Source organism: Hirundo rustica, chromosome 17 (assembly GCF_015227805.2).
Source record: "Hirundo rustica isolate bHirRus1 chromosome 17, bHirRus1.pri.v3, whole genome shotgun sequence".
NCBI lineage: Eukaryota > Metazoa > Chordata > Aves > Passeriformes > Hirundinidae > Hirundo > Hirundo rustica.
In genome coordinates, this window is record NC_053466.1 from 11,170,472 (window position 1) to 11,190,012 (window position 19,541).

At 43.9% G+C, this 19,541-nt stretch overlaps 1 protein-coding gene across 2 annotated transcripts in view; it reads left to right on the forward strand.

Annotated features, from left to right (window-relative positions):
* Positions 1 to 797: 797 nt before the first annotated feature.
* Positions 798 to 19,541, forward strand: part of BCR (BCR activator of RhoGEF and GTPase) — a 96,502-nt gene continuing 77,758 nt past the window's right edge. The window contains exons 1-2 of one of the 2 annotated variants that reach the window (XM_040080672.2): positions 798 to 930; positions 3,399 to 4,946. In XM_040080672.2, the coding sequence (XP_039936606.1) occupies positions 867 to 930; positions 3,399 to 4,946 (1,612 nt within the window). In that variant the 5' untranslated portion in view covers positions 798 to 866. Of the gene's footprint in view, positions 931 to 2,938; positions 3,059 to 3,398; positions 4,947 to 19,541 lie in introns of those variants that run through there. The other variant, XM_040080673.2, reaches the window with a different exon arrangement.

A 19,541-nucleotide genomic window follows, 5' to 3' on the forward strand; every position in this document is an offset into this window, starting at 1 on the left:
TTAATTTCTTACTATAAAAGCCAGTTCTTTTAATTTTTAATGGTGTTATTTCACCTTTTCAGTTATTATTTGACACTTAAGGTATGATTGTTTATATTTACACAGGTCATGAGATTCAGAACTTTCTGAATCCTGTTGGTTCCCAGCTCAGGTTTACATTGTGGTGGAACTGGAGTCCATTCTCCATTAATAAATCTGTCCCCCTTTGTGTGTTTTCAGCTTTCCATCAACAGTTAGAGGTTGTTCTAATGTAACACACTGGTGAGTGAATGCTCTGAACACTCTGTATCACATCTCTGTGCAAGTTAGAATGAAGTGTTTGGCAAGTAGGAGAATATGTATTTGGTGGTGGGGAGGGCTGATCCCTTTCCTTTATTTTTGTCCTAGAGGTTGTTCTCACAGTGAGAAATTGCCATTGTTTGAATTTGGGGAAGGGAGAAGGAAAGTGTTTTGTGGGGTGGTTTTGTTTTGTTTTGTTTCCCCGCGTGTTTGTAGAATGATTTCAACTGAGTAGGACTTCCCAAGACCTGTCAGCTTTGCAAACTCTACCAAGAGTGTTACTTTGTGTTAACAAAAATACGGTTTTTTAGTTTCAGACACACATTAATCCGAAACCATGTTGTATTTCTCATTTTAAAAGCTCATCTTATGTCCTACGGTTATTTTACTTTTTTCTCTTACAAAACCCGCGGTTCTTCCGCGTGGGATGATGCTGAAGAACAGTTCTCGAGTGACAGACAACTCGAGAGCTTTACCCGGAGCCAAGCGGCTCCTCTTCCCACAAGAGGGAGCCCAGCGGTCACTGCTGGATCAGATCCGTGCTGGCTGGGAAGCGCTTTGCGATCTGTCTCCGGCCAGCAGAGGGGATGCTCTGGGCAGGCCGGCCCGAATTTAACCCCTCATCGCAGGATTCTCAGTCTCAAATCACAGGTATGTGTCTGCCACCGTAGCCTTAAAGAAATTTTGTGTACAATTAAAATACTGCTCTGTTCAATGCATAAAGTATCAGCAAAAATTCAGAGAACACTTCAATTCCCAGCGGAATTTCTGGAGTTGTGCGACATCAGCAGATAAAGAGGGTGTAGTTGTTTAACGGTATTATTCACTAAAAGGTAAGTGTGCACATAGAAACCCCTCATCTGACTTATCAGGATTCTTACTCCTTCCAGAAAGGACACAAATGTCAGAAAAGTGGACCCGAGTGGAAACTGCTCTAGGAATAAATCAGAATGGTGAGCCTTCAGTAAAAGTTCTGTATGAATTCAGAACATATCCCAGTGCTGTCACATACCTGCCATTGTTTATAACCATGCCAGTACAATCTTATTACGCCTAGAAATACATTGCCTGTCAGAATTTTGTTGGTCAAACTGCCACTAAGCAAACAAACAGTATCAATGGAGAAAAGGCAATTTATTTTATTTTTGAGAAGTCTTGAAAGATTTATAGAGTTATTTATTAAACATATAGATTTTATTACGATTTAGGTCATAATCTGTTTTCCATATAGGTCAACCCCTGCCTGTTCTGTGTTAAAAGCTGAGGAAACAAGTGCAGGAAAAGCAGTTAAAGTCAGGAAACAAAAACCAAGAGGGATGAACTATGCAAAAGTGAATACATGGGTAGCAGTTTGTGATATAGCTGAAAATACCCCCAAATATTTTGATTGACATATAAAAAAGCATGGAGAGGAAAACTGCCTAATGGATTTTGAAATAGCACTTATCTCAAAGGTAAGAGAGTTACTCCCATGGAGTTGTGCTTTTCATTCCTATGGGATTTTATTAGTTCTTATCAGGGCTATATCCCACTCTCTTTTCTAGCAACATGTACCAGAAAAGGTATGCTTCACCACAAACATGAAGGAAACAGTTTTATGGGGGAGATGAGGGGTACATATCACCTTTTCCTGTCCTCCAAACAGGCAAGATGGAACTGTGGTTGTATTTTTTACCATTTTTTCAGAGGTTGAATTAATACACAAAAAGGACCCGTGCCTTTAGCAAGGTTAAGAAAGAAGTGTGATGGTGTGATTTCAGAAGGAAAATAATATCCAACAGCTAGAATTCTACTTAAATCATTTGTTACCCTTCATCCAGAGGTGGAGTGTGGATCTGAGATATTTAGGCTAAAAAATATACAGGTCAGAAGTGAGACTAATGCCAAAACAAAGCAGCTTTTATTGTCAGTATCAGAGTTATTTTGGGGTACCAGTTGCCCATCTCAGAAATCCAGCTTGTCGTTTATTGGCAAGGAAGGTAGGATTGAGGGGATGACAAGCCTGCTACTCAACTAGCGCTTACACGAGTGGGGGAAAACGCGACCTTTTGAAAGTGAGCTGCATCAGCGCCCGGGGGGTGAGCCTTGCTGTGAACACAAGAGAGAGCACAGAGACGTGCTGGTGTTTATACATAATATATGAGGGCACGGCTGCGTGGACGGGAACGGATACCTCCCTATGCACACAGGGCTGAGTGCCCGGCGCGTTCTTAAATAGTCTTAGCTACGGCCATGCCCGTATGGTGTGATAATGCCCAGGCCCGTGGCTGCAAGGGCGAGCGGGCGGGACCGCTCACCGCTTTGCCTTTGTCTCACGGGCAGCCGTGTGGAAGGCGCTGGGCTCCCCCACCCCCGCCGCTCCCCCGGCCCGGCCGGCCCGGCTGCCCCTTTAAGAGGCCCCAGCGCCGTGTCAGTGCCTGCGCCGGGTCCTTCCCTCCCCTCCCCTTCCGCAGCGCCGGAGCCGGGCCGCGATGGGCCGCCGCGGGCAGCGGGGGCTGCGCCGCCGGGGGGGCTCCCGCGGGGCCGCGGGGCGCTCGGGCACCGCCGGGTAGCGGCGGAGCTCGGCCGGGACGCGCCGCCGCATCGCCGCCCCGCGCGGGGACCGTGTGCGCCCCGAGCGCGGCACAATAGCCGGGAGGAGGAGACAGGGAAAGGGGCAGGGGGAGAGGAGGAGAGAGAAAGGGAAAGCACAACACGGGGGCTGGCGAGGGAGCGCGGAGCGGAGGGCTCCGGAGCGTGGCCGCGCTGAGGACCGTGCCCAGCACCGCGAAGACAGGAGGTGGGTGGGGGGCGATATTTACCTTCCCTCCCCCGCCCCGAGCCCGCTCCTTTGTCCACGCGCTTTGAAGTGCTGGGGGATCGCCGGGGTGGGAGCGTTGTTGTTCGCCAGCAGACGATCAGTCATGCCGGGGAGAGAGTAGCGAGTGTACGCGGGGCTGGGGCCGGCAGAGGCAGAAGGAGACGGGGAGGAGAGAGGATCGCGAGAGAGGATTGCTGTCTGCCTCCCGGTGCCCTGCATGGACCGCGAAAGAGACGCGCTGAGTTGACCCTGCCCGAGCTGTTTCTGCTTCTACATGTGAGATCCGGTTGGTTTTTTCTTTCCACCTCTTTCTCTCCAGCCTCCTTCTCGTATTCTCCACTTACTCCCGTATGCAAAATGGTGGACCCTGTGGGGTTTGTAGAGGCTTGGAAAGCACAATTTGCAGACTCCGAGCCTCCTAAAATGGAGCTGAAATCTGTGGGAGACATCGAGCAGGAACTGGAGATGTGCAAGGCATCTATCCGGAGACTGGAGATGGAGGTTAATAAGGAGAGGTTCCGCATGATTTACCTGCAGACTCTTCTGGCAAAAGAGAAAAAAAGCTATGATAGACAGAGATGGGGTTTTAAACGTGTTTCTCAGTTGCCTGAAGGGGGTGCAGAGCAGCAGATCCAGGACCTGCATCATCATCAGTCTGCTGACCAGGACGAGTATGAAAAAAGCAAGTCACATCAAGGGGAGGAAAAGTTCAAACCCAGGATACCCTCCATGCGGAAGCTGTCTACCCAGAGCGATGGGTCAGATCTGTCACCTTTGGACAGCCCCCACCATGGAGAAGGAGAGCAGGACAGGTGTAAGTACTATGGTGAAGAGAAACTGAAGAGGGTCGTAGAAGACATGGAGAATCGCTGTGATACAGATGGCTCTCCTTCAAAACACAGATCGGCTTCCACTCGCAGGCTGGTGGGATCTGCTGAGAAGGAGGGATTGTTTGAACCTAAGGAGAGAGGGAACAGCACCAGTGTGGCAGCCCTGAGGTCCAATTTTGAGAGAATGAAAAAGGTTAATTCGCATTCTTCTGGAGATAACAAGGATGTTGTTGAAAAGCCCTTTTATGTGAACATGGAGTATCATCATGAGAAGGGTCTAGTAAAGGTCAACGATAAAGATGTTTCTGATAAAATAAGCTCCCTTGGTAGCCAAGCCATGCAAATGGAACGCAAAAAGTCCTTGCACTCCCTCCCTTCTAGCATGGTACCCAGCTTCAGCGAGTTCCAGAGGCCTGCCTACAGGGGAAGGTCCTCAGAGAGCAGCTTTGGCTATGATGGAGAATATGAGGATGCTGAACTGAACCCCAAATTTCTTAAAGATAACCTGATTAATGCCAATGGCAGCAACCGCTCACCTTGGCAGCCCATGGACTTTCAGCCGTATCAGAGTATCTACGTTGGTGGAATGATGGGGGAAGCAGAAGGAAAAGGACCTATTCTGCGAAATCAGGGCCCAGCCGACCAGGAAAAACATCTCACATGGCCCAGGAGATCTTACTCCCCCAGGAGTTTTGAAGATATTGGAGGAGGTTATACTCCTGATTGTAGCTCTAATGAGAACCTTACCTCCAGTGAAGAAGACTTCTCCTCAGGACAGTCCAGCCATGTCTCCCCCAGCCCCACCACTTACCGCATGTATCGGGATAAAAGCCGTTCTCCCTCGCAGAACTCTCAGCAGTCCTTTGACAGCAGCAGCCCACCAACCCCCCAGTCCCAAAAACGGCACCGGCAGCAGCAGGTCATCGTGTCTGAGGCCACCATTGTGGGGGTACGAAAAACAGGACAGATCTGGCCAAGTGATGGAGATTTGCCCTCTGGGAGATGTCACCAGGACAGCTGTTTCCACGGGGATGCAGGTGTGTAGCAGCTCTTTGCTTAGTCTTTTAGATGTATAGAGCAGGGAATAGCATAGTGGAAATGAATGGGAGACCCTGGGTGAATCACTGTTTCATGTGAGAATTCTGTGTTTAATTTGTAGTTTTTTGCTGTTTTGGGAAGATCCTGCAGAAGTATATGTCAGACTGCATTTCAGGAACTCAGTCTGGATTCCCAGAAGGGTTGATTCAGGCTTCTCTTGAGAGGATCAATGGAGTCCCATGTTAATAATTTCTTAAAGTTTCAATCTGAACACTGAGGTAATAAGGGGCCAGAATGTCACTAACTATTCACCTTTTGTGGTGAATTCACCACCAGTTTATTCCCTCCCTCATATTTGTGCGCTGTGGAGTAGTTAACTCTACCTCAGAGGTGGTAGTGTGCCAACAAGCCACAACCTGAGGGTTTTGCCAGAGCTTTACCGATAATGATGCTGCTCCCACAGTCTTGTTTTTTCCTGTCTGTATTAATTGCAGTGCTAGTTTCTCGTTCTGTCTCGTGTCAGCCCTCAATTACAGCTGATTGGAGGTGATGATTGTGCTGCTCTGTTCTTGGAGCTTTCTGCTATCTCTGAGTGAAGGGAGAACTTGGAATATCAGGAAGCCCTGAGGGAAAAATGTTAACTAAATTTCAACAGAATAAAACTTTTCATTTGGGGAAGAATGGGCAGTGTTTCAACGTGTTCTTATGTAAGTTATTCAGGCATGCAGGTGTGTCTGTGGAATCACAGTGAGTTTATAGGGGGAAGAGGCATACAAGGAATTATATTAATTTAGATGGATTTTTTGAATGTATATGGATGTCTGAACCTATTTAGCCAGGCAAGGTGTGTAATGTAAATAGTATCTTATGCTATCATCAGTAGTCTCCTATGCAGTAAATGAAAATCAAATCCAGGAATGAAAAAAATAGGAATGTTTGTTTTGACAGATTTTTTTAATTACAAATCTGCGAGTTCTCTCATGGGTTTTCTTTGTCTATTTGAATCTCTCATTTTAATAAGGGATTAATGTTTTTTGTCAATGGGATCAAATTCCTGTAGTAGTGGGTGAATTCAGAGGCCTGTCAGAGATGTCACTTTCTCAGGCTGAGAGAGTTTGCTCTATTACTTCTCAGAAGAGTAACATTGCTCGAAGGAGATGCCTGGTTTTACTTTCCCTGCAGATTGTTTTTGTCAGCAATACTTTTGGGGGAAACAGTGGAAGGAGAACTCTTCTGAGCCCCGGAGCCATCCTCTCACCCGTTGTATTATTGGAAGGCTGACAGTTGTAGTGGATATTCAGTGTTCATGGAAGCTCTGCACCTCTTCACAGTGACTTCTCCCTTAACAGATTGGATGTACATCCTTGTTTTCTCTCTGGGACTGCTGCATTCTTCCTGGATTTTAGGGGAGAAGCTGTCTTGTGCTTATTTGAACTGAGCTCAACCATCTGTCTCTGCTCTTGTTTACTGATGCTCTTTAGATGACTGGGAAGCCTCCTGGCAATTTCGATTTTTGCAGAAGGAAACAAAGGGGTAAAAATAACAAAGGTTGATAAAGCTTGAGGATAAATTCAGCTTTCAAAAAGGCAAGAAATAATTTTATTTTGAATAATTTATCTGGGATGCAGTGATTAAAAAAAAAAAAAAAAAGGCAGCTGAAAAGTCTTTCAATTCTTAGATGTGCTGGAAAGCTTTGTGTGGTGTTCCTAAGGATGACCACACATCGCAGGCAAGGACAGAATGTAACTGATCCACCTTCTGCTTTCCTCAGCTCAGGGGGTGACATGGCAAGCTTAGCAGGAACTTTCACCAGATGGCTAATCAGTACTGTCTTGCACATTGGCTGGTGGCAACTTTTTGCTTAACCAAAAGGGCTTATGCCTTCAGGCCTGTGTTTCTGATTCATTCCTACTGAGCATCATTTTATAGGAATTTTCTTTCCTTCCCGACTGGGGTGAATTTTGGTCTGAAACCAGTTGGCAGAAGCTCCTTTTCATAAAACAAACAAAAGGCCTGAGAGATCAGTGTGTGATTTTCTGGCTGGCTCCCATTTCCAGCTACCCCGCTCTGATGCGGGCTGTTCTCCATGGCCACGTGGTGCCGGAGCCATTCACACATCCAGACAGATTTTCCAGCACCTGTGGTTCAGTCACTGCTTCTGCCAGGCTTCCCTAAAGTTTTGCTTGAACTGAGTGCGGGTTTGAATCACACTAGGTTCTGGCCAGCTTTAATGTTAATTAGCATCAAGCGGGGTTTATTCAACAGTACTTGACTTCCCTGTGTATTCAGATTGTTGTGTGTTTTCTGGCTTTGTCTTTGATCGCTCTTCCCATAGTAATGCTGAGTGTGCTGTGGACAGGTGCAGGGGGAAATTTCCATCTGGATCTGTCCCAGCACACCTTGAGCTTGGCCAGCAGACATGTGCGGTTCTATCCAAATGATTTAATGAGTTCCCAGTTAAGTGATGTTTTCCTGATTTCGTATCACAAAAGAAGGATGCAACTCTCAAGTAGATGGGATCTGAGCGAAAATCTGAATCTAGGTTTTTGGAGGTAAATTATCAAAAACCTTAACGCAGACCAAAGTGTAGTAGGCTTTCAGTTTTTTCCAAGAAGCAGCATGAGAGCTCCAGGGTTGAGATTTGGTAATAGCTGTACTTTCTATTAAATGTACTTAATGGAGCCTGGGCAAAGATATTGATATTAGGATTAATTATGTATCACCAATTTCCTGTAGTGGGAATAGAAAAAAAAAAAATCACGTCTTAACTTTGCATTAAACTTGAATATCTTGACTATGATTGTGAAGAAAGAACAAGATTTTTAAAATTCTGCCTTCTGTTAAATGTTAGTTGCAGAAATAGACATGAGAAAAGCCACTCAAGGCATTTTTGCTTATGGTCAAGGGGAACGTTGCACAGTACTGCTATGGAATGATGAGATCTTGCAGTGGCCCCAGCTGGGGCAGTTTTTAACTAACAGCAGTTTGTTAATGAAGAGCACACTGGAGCTGTTGCTTGCCTTTGGAGCTTGCTGCATAAAATCAGTGCTCTTACTCTGTGTGAAATGGTTTTATCTGTGTGCATAATAACATGGAAACTATCTGCAGTCCAAATAAATAATATTTACCTGCACAGCTGCTTCTCTCAAGGTGCCCCAGGAGTAACTTCTGTTCACGTGAGAGGACCTGGTGGTGCTCTGAGAGAGTCCTGCCAGGCTCTTTCTCTAGACAGCCACCTACCACCAAAGTGCTCAATATGAGGTCACTTTGGGGATATGTGTCATTTAATTCCATTGGAGGGAAGTTCTACGCATTTTAGCCTCTACTAAGTGAGAGTTCTGAATGTCCTTTTCTGGAGAGCATGGAACGTTCACTATATTTTGGTGAATTTAATGTAGGGAAGAGAAAGAGCAGTGGAATTTTATGCATGTGAACTGCAAACCTCACAATTCCTGTAAGGTCTGCGGGAGGCCATTTTAAAACTCCTGCTTACCTAGAGGGTAAAGTAGGTAGGTTCTTCAGTTTTTGTGTGCTTTAAATCCCTGAGCAGATGGGCAAGCATCTGAATTTCCTGCTTTTAAGACAAACTTTGCGCTGCTTATTTGTAAAGCCCCAAGAAAACATGTAGTGTGTCATCTTGGAGGGACCTTGTTCTGTACCAGTTTCTGCAAGGTTTTGCTTCCTGAGTTATTTGCATCTTCTGAGATCTTAGACAAGTTCTTTAACTTTGCACTCCTTCCAGTCTGTATTGTATACTGTGAACTTTAGTTTGGAGATGTAGTTTCAAAAGTTTTTTTGCAGGATTTTGGAGACTCCTGAGACAACATGCCAGTCCTGTTGCTGTTATTCAGATGTGCAGCTTCCCTTAGAGCAGCTGAGGCACACTTCAGCCCACTGTGTAGAGGTTCTTCCTTCTGAGGAGCTGAAATGTAGGAACTTTTATAATGTGCAGATTGCTTGTTAATTTTGAGGCCTGCTGGCCACAGGTCCTGCTCTCCATCTGTGACTTACATTGGACCAATAATGCGGCTTAAATTTTCCTGACACTTGTTTAGTTCATTTTACTCTTACTTCTTAAATATGTTTTAATTCTTTCCTGTGATGATCAGTGATTTCCTAGGAGCACTGATGCCAAGATGTTGTTTAAATGCAATTCCCCACCCTGCCTTGTTTTTCAGCGATTTAGTGGCTTTTGAGATTTTGGAGATTATCAGGATGCTTGCACTACCACACCCCTCTTAGTCTGGGGAAGTGAAGAGCTGCCTCTCTTCCAGATTTCTCTTTCCCTCCAGCAGATTTTAACAGAATCTGTGGAGGTGCTTTATGTCCCCAGTGATTATAGTGGACTCTGAAGCGTTTGTTTTGTTCCTCTTTCACAGTGGTTGCTAATGTTTACCTCAGACCTACCAGAAATAAAACCACGTAGATAGATTTTGCTTTTTCGTTTCTTAGGTTCACCCTAGTAGATCAGGTACTTCTGCAGTCACAAGGCACCTGCCTGTGAAATGGGAGTGTAAACCAGTCCACATAGCAGTTGTCTGGTCCTGGGGGGCCCTGGAGACTGCTGGTATTCCCTCATCTGCCTGTGTGAAGCTCATTTTCATGGTCCATGACAGTGAGATCAAAGTGGGACTGCCTTTCCTAGGGAGTAAGCACACAGAGAACTGTCAGTTCTGCAAGCAGTGGGTCAGAAGGTTGCTTGTCCTCCCTGCACCCTTACCAACAGTTTCAAGAGGGTCTCTCTGGCAGTGGAGACATGGGCTCACTTTGTGCAGCTGCCACTGCTGCAAGAGGCCTTGTGCCTGTTGGAGGCAGGCAGTGGCCTGTGGCTGGGCAGGTGAAACATTTTACCAGTGCAAGCCTAAAGTTTGGGAGCGGTGTAGGAGCTCAGCCAGGACCAAGCAGCCCCAGAGCCGTAGCATATCCATGCAGCATCTGTACTGTGATGAGCACAGACTGGAATCTGTGCTGGGTACAAAACAGTTGGACCTAGGGGATTTCTCAGAGCCAGGGGCTCAAGCCCTAAAGCTTTGCAGTGACTTTGTGAGTGATTTACTTGTGTGTGTAGGTGATGGAGTTTAAAGCAGTGAACTGTGTTGGCGAATGAAGTGCTTTGGTCTCCTGTGTCTTCTCATCTCTAGCAAAGCAGTTACTGGGTGTGATTGTAACCTTGAAGATTGTTATTGTTTAGTGTAAATATACATGACCCCGTGCACAGACTTCCAGGGTGCAAAACTGGAACATTATACTCCTAATTCTTATAGTTATGCTATCTCAAGCTAATGCTGAGAAAAAGAAAGCTAAGAGCTTGCTAATTTGAGGAACTAATTGCTCTACCATTTTTCCTAAGTGCTTCCATTTGTCTAATATTTGGATAAAAGGCTAAGTACTGTGTTCAGTCACTCTTTCATTGACAGCTTGTTTTTCACTGCCACCAGAAAGTTTCACTGAGACCTGAGCAAAAGTATTAAAATGAGTTGACTGGAATGGCAAGGAGGCATCCTGAGTAACAGATTTGGGATGAAAGAAAACAAGGTTTCATTATAAAATTTGCTAAACTTTAAAATGTGGGTTAGTAAATGCTTATTTTTGACTACTGGGCAGCACACTAGAGCTGTATACTGACTCTTTAAAGAAGTGTTGTGGGTGAGGGGTGTGATTTGTAATCCAAATTTGACTTTGCATCCTACCTGAAGGAAGGAGCAAAGGAGGCCTAAGCCTGTGAAGGTTTGAGCCCCAGTAATAGGCTGGAAACAATTCTTCTTCCAGTTCTAGGGTGTTTAGCTGTTTGCTCTCTAATGCCCTCCCTTGCTCCCCAACCTCTTAGGGGTAAACAGTTATCATGCAGAGGCAAGGGGGACCTGTATTTCAGCTTCAAGGAATTTTGGAGGTCAGTCCATAAAGGTTAATGAGGTGAGACTTGGCAAGCTGTTTGAGTATTGCTCCATTTCAATTACCATAGGGAAGCATATTGCTGCTCATGAAAATCAGTGTTGATTGGAGGCATAGCTTATCTGGAGCTTGCTTTTCCCCAGAGAAACCAAGACCAGCAGTTTGGGGCTTGTCTCCTCTTTGATTTGTTCTGCTCAGTAAGATAAGCAGGGAAAGAATAATAAGGGTCTGATCCTGTTCTTCCCCTGGTGAAATATCTTTGGCTTTATTAATCTTTTGCTGGCACATGTAGGAAAAGAAGTGGTGTTCCAGTCCAGGTTGAATGGTAGATGGATGGAGGGGCAGGCTGCAAGTGACTGGAAAAATGCTGGCATGGGTTAGTTTGGGTGAGCTGCACATGAATGAAGCACTTCCAAAACACCAGTTTGAGTGTCTTGGGTTACAAAGCAGGTTTTGGCCAGCTCACTGATGACAAAGTGAATTGCTTTCCTGATCATATCTTTAAATTACAAGTGATATGAAAGTAACTCTAAGCTGTAAGTAAATCCTTGAATGTTGGTCTTACTGTTGAGACAGTTTTATAAATCCATAACTTCTCCAATTTTTTTTCAAATTTAAAACACACTCTGTGTGTTTTAAACAGTGAAAGTGTCCTGTGTAGGACAACGTGGTGTATTTCTGTCACAAATCCTGGCTGCAGTTTGCAAATCTGTCTGTTACTAAAACAACAGAGCATGTCTCCCTCTCCTTTTCTTCCTAAGTGCCAAAATGGTATCTCTCAGACCCTTTCTTAACCAGGTTATGGCTCATGTGATAATCAGATTATTGCAAATGTAATTGGAGTCTCTGCTTTAGAGAAAGCTCTGCCCAAATGTGGCAGCTGGAGTCAGGTTAGTTGCTCATGGCTACACGGGTGCTTGAGGAGTGTGTGTGTGAGAATACAAGGATTGCCCTGTAGGAAGAGTGAATTATTAAAGTTCAGTGTGTTTGTTTATACTGAATTGTGCCTGTTGGTGTTACAGGCCTTTTGCATCGTTGTTACCTTCTGTTATTTTGGTATTTGAAGTAATTTCACCAATCTCTGTTACTACCGGGTGGGGTGGGGTTTTTAAAAATTATTATTTATTTTATCTTGTGGAGGATAAGGATTCTTTTTCACAAGAGCAGATCCACCACAAGCTTCTTTCTTCTAAAAATAATATATTTTTAAAAACCCTCAAAACCACCCCTTCCTCTTCAGGAGCTTCTGCACAAGTTCTGAAATATCCAAAATGCCCAAATTACTTGCAGATTGGTCTGTGATAGCAGTGCAGTAGCAACTATGGCAGGCTGCATGTGGATCAGCATGTGAATACTGCGTGCAGTATTATCTGAAATCTAGGCAAGCAGCCTTTGCAGGAGGAGTTACTTAATGGTGATTAACTTGTGTGCTTGGACTGCAGCTCCTCTCCTTGAGGTGTGGGGAAGTACACCGTGCAGCCTTGGCTCACTGTGTGTGTTTACTTCTTAAGAAGTTCAGAATATTCTAGACTCCACACTGAAATGCAGCTCCTTCTCTGATGGGGTATTTACCAGCTATTCTGTTATCAGCAATTACGTACTCCCTTGGCTGCAGAGCTAAGGAAGGAGTGCCCATTTTGAACCCACAAGATGGGTGAGGCTGGAGCAGGCTGCTGTTAGGACAGTTTTAAGAAACACAACACACAAAAAGCCACCAAAAAACAACAAATCCTTTTTGAAATGGGCCAGCAGCTTCCTGGAGTAAACTGTTCTGAAGGAAAAGACCTTGTTTTCTGGAGCATCAGGCTCCAAATGCATTTGAGCAGCTGAAAAGTGAATGTAATTGGTCTGTTGTCACTAGGGAGGTGTCACATCCAAGCACAGCTGATTTGCTGCAGTGCGGTTACATCGCAGGGTGTGACTGCCCAGCAGGACAGCCCCTGGCTGGGCTCAGGGCTTCCCAAAAGAGGTTAGGTTATGGTGCTTACAGTGAGCTAAGGCACAGAACACTTGTGTCTGTGACTCTTAGTCCAGCTGCCTCAAATCATAATTCACTGCCTCATCTTCAGTTCTGCTTCCTGCTAACCTAGAGCTGTTCCTGAAATTTTTTTATAGTGGCCTGAAGTGGCATTACTACACGAAGTTCTAGAAAATAATATGCTCAGAACAGTAGATCACTGTGTTGGAAGACTTGGATGTGTTTTCCCCTGTCTTTTCCTGTCAATTCTATAAACTGTCCCCTTTGTTTGAATCCTTTTAGGACATTTTTGCTTTACATTCTCCTGAGGTGGTCATTGGACCTCTCAGTCTGACAGGGATGAAATCACTGACATCTCTGAGAAAACACAATATTGCCTCAGCTGTCTTTGAGGAAATTGTGGTATTTGGATGAATAAACTTGTCTTTGCCAGCTTTATCAATTACTTATTTGAATTTGTAAATTAGCCAGCAAAGAATGTCCAGTTGCAAAATTCTATTGCAGTTCTCCCACCTAAGCCTAATTGTGGTGGATACCAAAGCCAGTGCTTAGCTGGGATTAAAAGTGTCTTGTACAAGTGATGGGCATCCTACATTAAATCAGTGGCTGCAGTGAGGAGAGCACTTCTTGCAGTCTATTCCTTGTTTTACTTTTCCTGTTTTTCTTGATTAGAAAGCTGACGAGTGAAATCTGAATTGCAGGTAGGAAAAATAATCTGACAAGCTGTCAGATGAAAATACTCTCTTAAGCCTGGGGACATACACCACTTCTCTAGTTCTGGTATTGATCATCTGTGGCTCCTGATATGGGGTAAATGGATATCAGGAAGAGAATGTTTTAGCAAAATCCAGAGTATTGTCTCAAAGGCTTCTTAGACTGGAAAAGTACCTCTCAGCTCACATAAGCAAGATCCTCAGGGGCTCTCAAGAGTTGCTTCTGACTCTGACAGAAAGCTAGTGCACTTAATGTGAGCAATACATTGGGCTTAACCGTCACCTGAATAATTGTTTGGGTGAATCTTTGTTCAGCCTTTTCTCTGTTGGCATCTTTCCTGAGGAACTTACTCAGGGGAATGAAGTATGCTGAATAACTCATTTGGGTTCTCCATTGTCTGCTGTTGCCCTCTTTCCCTTGAAACCTGTGACTGCAATGGCCCAGAGACAGACGCTGCTCGAACAGAACTCATGATAAGCATGTGTCTGATCAGTTGAGGGGGCTGGTGTGTGACAAGGAGGATTGTGTTTAGTCCTTGAGTATATCCAGAAGAGCCAGTGTGTGCTCAGCTCAACAGGGAACCTGGAAACCATTTGCTGGCTTACTCTACTGTTCAGGTTTTTTCTGGCAGAGAGACCATTGGCAGACCTGACTAATGGTCCCCATGCTCTTTTCAGATGATAGGGATCAAGAAAATTCCCTGGTTTTCCGTTGGGGTTTCAGGTGGTGTGTTGAGCTGCAGGCCTGATTGCCTTCTTGAATTGATCTGTACTGCATGACAGGGATGAGAGGCTGATTGCACTTTTGAGATGGTTTGCATGGTCTGGTGCTCTTGCCATTCAGATGAGAGCTGGGCTCTGCTTCATGTGAAAGCAGAAGGTCTCTCATATCTTATGAATTTATATGAGGCCACAGTGAAGACCATTATTTTCCACTTTCCTGTATTTTAAGTGACATTTTAACACACAATGCAGAGAATGCAGACCTGTCACTGCACCCATTTAGGCTTTGGAGAGGGACTTCCTCTGTTTGACTTGCTGAATTTGAAGGTCCTCCTGAGCACAGCTGAGCAGTTCCACAAACCCATAAGCCTCTTCTTTTGTAGTTGTTGAGAAACTGCTTTGTATAGAAATATTTACATAGGATTTAAACATCACTTTGACCCTTCCATATCCATATGGATTTCGCAACTTCTGTATGCACTGGGTGAAATATGCAGTCACAGAGCTGAAGTCAGCTTGCCAGTTTCTCTGTATTGCTAAAAGGATCAGTGTTCTCAATAGGAAAAAGCATCAGGAAGGAAGGTATGCCTTTGGAATAAGTAACAAGGAAGGAGCAAGAGAGCTTAACAAATTTTGGGTGCTTGCTTGTTTTGTTTTGTTTGTTTTTTTCTTGGATTATTGGTTTTGTTTTGTTTAATAGTTGATCACACCAGTGACTACTCTTGAGGTCTGTTGAGGTCTTGCTGATGCCAGGGGATTTCTAGTGGATGTTTTGCTGTGAGTGAAGCTCCACAGCACAAGCTCTTTGTTTTTGTGTAACTACCTGAACCAGAATTTCCCAAGATACTTTGATTTTGAAGTTTGAACTTGAGCTCTGACTTCAAAAGAGCTGATAGGGTCTTCACAGGCTTAGATTATAAATGTTTTAAAAATGACATGCACGGAGGTTGTGCTGTTTCAGTAGCAATACTGATGTGGCTGAGAGCTGGCTCAGAGCTATACTGGGCAGGCAATTCAAAACTGTAATTTTCTTTTGAAGTTTCTTGTACCTCTCGGAGGAATGTGTACGCTGGCCATATGTATCTGCCATGCCTCCTGGTTAGGTGCTATGGGAACACTAATGTAGTCTGGAAAGCGTTTTTACTTTATTTAATAATTCTTTTAGCCATCCCACATCTGCCATCCTAAAGGGATAAATGGCTTGACAAAGTGATAAAATGGTTTTATATCAAAACATCAGATATGTTCTTTCCAGTTTGCCCAGTCCTCTGAGCTAGGACTGTCTCAAAAAGAGTTTTGCTTAGGTAGGGTTTTTTCAGTATTCACGGAGAGGAAAGTGTGTCTATTGTGTCTCTAGAGCACCTGAGACACGGGCAGAAGGTGCCTTTCTCTCTGCTGGGCCATTGCAGGCAGCCGAGGCTGTGTCACACCCTGCTGTGATGGGCTGCTCCAGTGGCACTGACCTGTCCTGTGTGCTCAGCAAACCTGCCCTAGGCCTGACCTTCACTACCCCAAATTCACTCAGCCTTGAGCACTGACCTAGACATAATTTGTTGTGGTCTCTGCTCAAACTGAAACACATACTAACGTGATCTAAGCTCTGCTTTGTTCTGTGCTGATAGGTAAACATAATAAAATTTCTTCTGCAGATAAAGGGTTACACATCTTCCTCCAGTTCGTGTCTTCCATTCCAGAGCATGTTAGAAATCTCAGTATCTCCACTTAAAGCGAAGAAGGAGACCTGATTATCTGTTATGTAAATGTGCTCTGAATATATATGTGCGCAAGAAGAATATGAAGAGGAAGGATTTTTAACTGGAATATTTTATTCTGTATATGGGTGTTTCAGGCTGGTTTCAATGTGTATGCAAATATGCACTCATGCAAAGATGCAAGCAAATTTAGAGAGTTCTACCTAAACTTTATAAAGAATTTTTCCCTGTAATTAGACCAACATCTGGTTAAGGAAGCATTCTGGTGCCAAAACTGGTTTTCCCATTAATAGGCGCTTGCCATGTAGGGCTGATGCACATTGAAACAGACCTGTTTAATAGCCTTTAATAATTGGTTGCTTTGTGGTTGTGTTTTTTAGTTTGTAAGGAAACGAGTAATTTGCAAGTTTTTTTTTTTTTTTTCCAAACACATGTAAAGAATGAAAAGGGAATTTAAAAAGAAAAACAGCCTTAGGTTTATAGCAAGCTTTTATCTTAATATAGTTATTTGCATAAATAAATTTTCAAGTGTGTTAATGAGGAAATATGCAGCTCAGTCTTTTGAGTTGTTGAAACTCAGGGTTTTAGGTGATTTTTTGGTGAGCTCTAGTGTACTGGAATCCAATTTGATGCTTTTCTCCTGGATCACACTTTAGTTAATAAATTGATTATCTTCCTCTATAGGTATGTGTTTAGAAATTAGTTTATATCCATATATTACTTTTAAAGGAAAATACTGTATTAAAACAACAACAACAACAACAAAAAAAACCCAACAAGAACAAAATGCAGTTAATAAACCTGAGTTCTGTTGCTGGAGGGCTTGTCCTTTCACTGATTTCTACAATCCATATGCTTGCTTCCATTATTTCTTTTTTTCTATTTAATTCTGTGTTCATGTTAACTCGTTCAGGTTCCTCTCTAAGTAAGTAAGTCTAGAATCTCTTTTTTTTTGCCTGTGGCTGTGGTTGCTGCTTGTGTGTTAATCTCTGGGTTTTCTACTTCTTCCTTTTTTTTGGTTTCTTTGCTTAAAATTTGAAGCACGAACTGTCTTGTCTTACAGCATGTATCTGTGTGTGTCTTCCAGTATTTTTGTATTATGCCCCTTGAGGCTAAATCTTGATTTAAATTGTCTCTGGTGCTAAAGCCTCATGCTGTGACCTGCTGCCCTGTCAGTCGTGCCAGCAACTGCTCATTTCTAGGTTCACGCTGAGAACTGGATCAGGGAATTTATCTGTGGCATTTTGGGGGGTTTTGTTTGGTTTTTTCTGAGCCAAAATCAATCAAACAAAAATCACAAAACTCATCCAACCAAAGCACAAAACCCCCCTCTTGACCATGGATCCTAATCTATCCTCCTACAAATGTTGCTGGTGGAGCAGTAACTGATTGGGTGGTGTTGGGGCAGAGCGTAATGCCATGAAAGACAATTTACACTTAAATCCCCAGTCCCCTGCGACTCCCGGAGCTGTTAATTCAAAGAACAATGGAACCTTAATGCTGAGAAGTCTTGTTTAACTTCAGCAATTTCACTTATGACTATCCAGCTGCTTTGGGGTTTCACAAAGAGGTTTGGGGTGTCCTTTGAGCTGAGTACCTCTTCCCCAGGCAGATGCTTTGTTTCTGCTGCTGGGGGAGAGTGAATGAGTAAAAGCTGCCTGAGAGCTTGCAGATATTTGAAATTGTTTTGTAGAATAAATCTAAGTGGAATGCTGGGACTGAGAATGGGAGTATTTACAGTAAGTATTTGCAAGACAGACCTGATGACATCCTGGTCTGCATGAGTGACTCCCCTTCCAGCTGTCTGTGTAAGTACTTTGTGGTTTTAATTATTGCATCAGCAAATACACTGGCTGCTTATGACCAGGAGAAAATGGGAAAAAAAGATACAATTATTCGTTTTTACCAAGACTTAAAAAGGTGACCAGCTTCTGCCAAAAAGGTTGTTTAGATCATAAATCAGCTGGAAGGAGGACAGGATGGATGCCAGGTCAGCACAGCTTTTAGAGGTGAGTGAACCTCCTGCAGTAACTTGTGTTTGCTTTTTCAGACTGTGTGTGTGTGAATGTTCATGCTAAGATTTCAAGTCATTTTTTATGATGTAATTACTGTAACGAGACATCTGTAGTATTACATCTTATAACTATGTGAATATTTTCTCTTCATGAGTGTTTTTGGGAAAGTGGGGTTTTAGAGGTCATTCCTAGGCCTTTTTACACTTGTTTGCTTTGAAATATAGAATGTCATGTCCTGGCCTAATAATGCAACTAAGATTTCTGGCAGATAGTGTGATTTGCTGAAAAAGCTCAGTCTTGAACAAGGAGAGGGCAGGAGTCACCACCAGGAGAAAATGCACGAAGCTTGCAGCTTTGAAACATCTTTACAGTTTCTCTGTTCAGTTTTATTTTAAATGCTTACGTGACTCCCAGATAAGATTTCTATTTTTACCTGTGACCGCTGGCTTTGCAGAGATTTGTGAACTCTTCTGACTTAACTCTGCTGAATTCCTGCCTGTGCACCAGCCAGGTGCTACATTTCTGGCTTCCAGCTTCTTTTGCTTTTTCTGTTCCTGTTCAGTCCACAAACATGGGAAAAAATGCCCCACCCAGCTGACTCATTGGGCCCAGAGCAGTCCCTATATTCCCGAAATAGGATTACTATCTGAGACACTTTGAGCAACTCAGCAGAGCTGGGTCTGGTTCTCTTCTGTCGAACATTTTAAAATAGCTGATTTCTTGTTCTTGGCTGTGCACTCTGCCCCAGCCCCAAGGTGATTTCCTTAGCTTGTATTCATTTAAGGAGCTTTTACAACAAATGCAACTGTTGTAGAAATCAACTTGTGTGTAGAATAATCCTTTTAACAGGTTTATTCTGATAGTCTGTTGGTTATTTAAGTGGATTTGACTGCATTGTTTAATATGTCCTTGAAGATGGCTCCGAATGAAACCTGTCAGAGTGTGTCCTATCTCTGTGTGCATACCAAGTGTGCCTGGGAGATGTCAGCCAGGGCCGTAGGCAGTGGGGAGGAGCTGTTGTTTGTAGGGGAGAACTGGGAGTAGCAAACCATCCCTGCTGTTTAACACTGTGCTGTGTACAACTCAGTGTCTCAGCCAGTGCTGAGAAAGTCTTGTTGCTCTGCAAGGGCTCAGCACCCTGTTACCAAGGGCAGACTCATGTTCTTTTTCCTGTTCTCCTTGCACAGCCTGCAGGTGTCCAGTGGCTCACCCCAGGGGCAGCTGTACTACTGAATGTATCCCTTTAGCTTGATTTGCTTTGGGATCAAAGGACTGTGTGAAGGCAAATATCAATTATTAATTCTCGGTTTTAAAAATACACAAAGTGACACAATTTTTCTCTTTGATTGAAGTAAACTGCAGTCTACGTTCTGTCAGCAATGCTGTGCAACCCCGTTGAACTGCGTCAGGTTTTGAGTTTCTGCAAACAAATGCATCCTGGAAAGGGCCGTATTTGGCAGTGAAATAGTCAGCAAAATGCCTGGAAAAGAACATTACAACCCTGAGCACAGCCCTTTGGAATGTAGCAGGTTCCTGATAAGGCAAAACTTGGGTGGGTGAA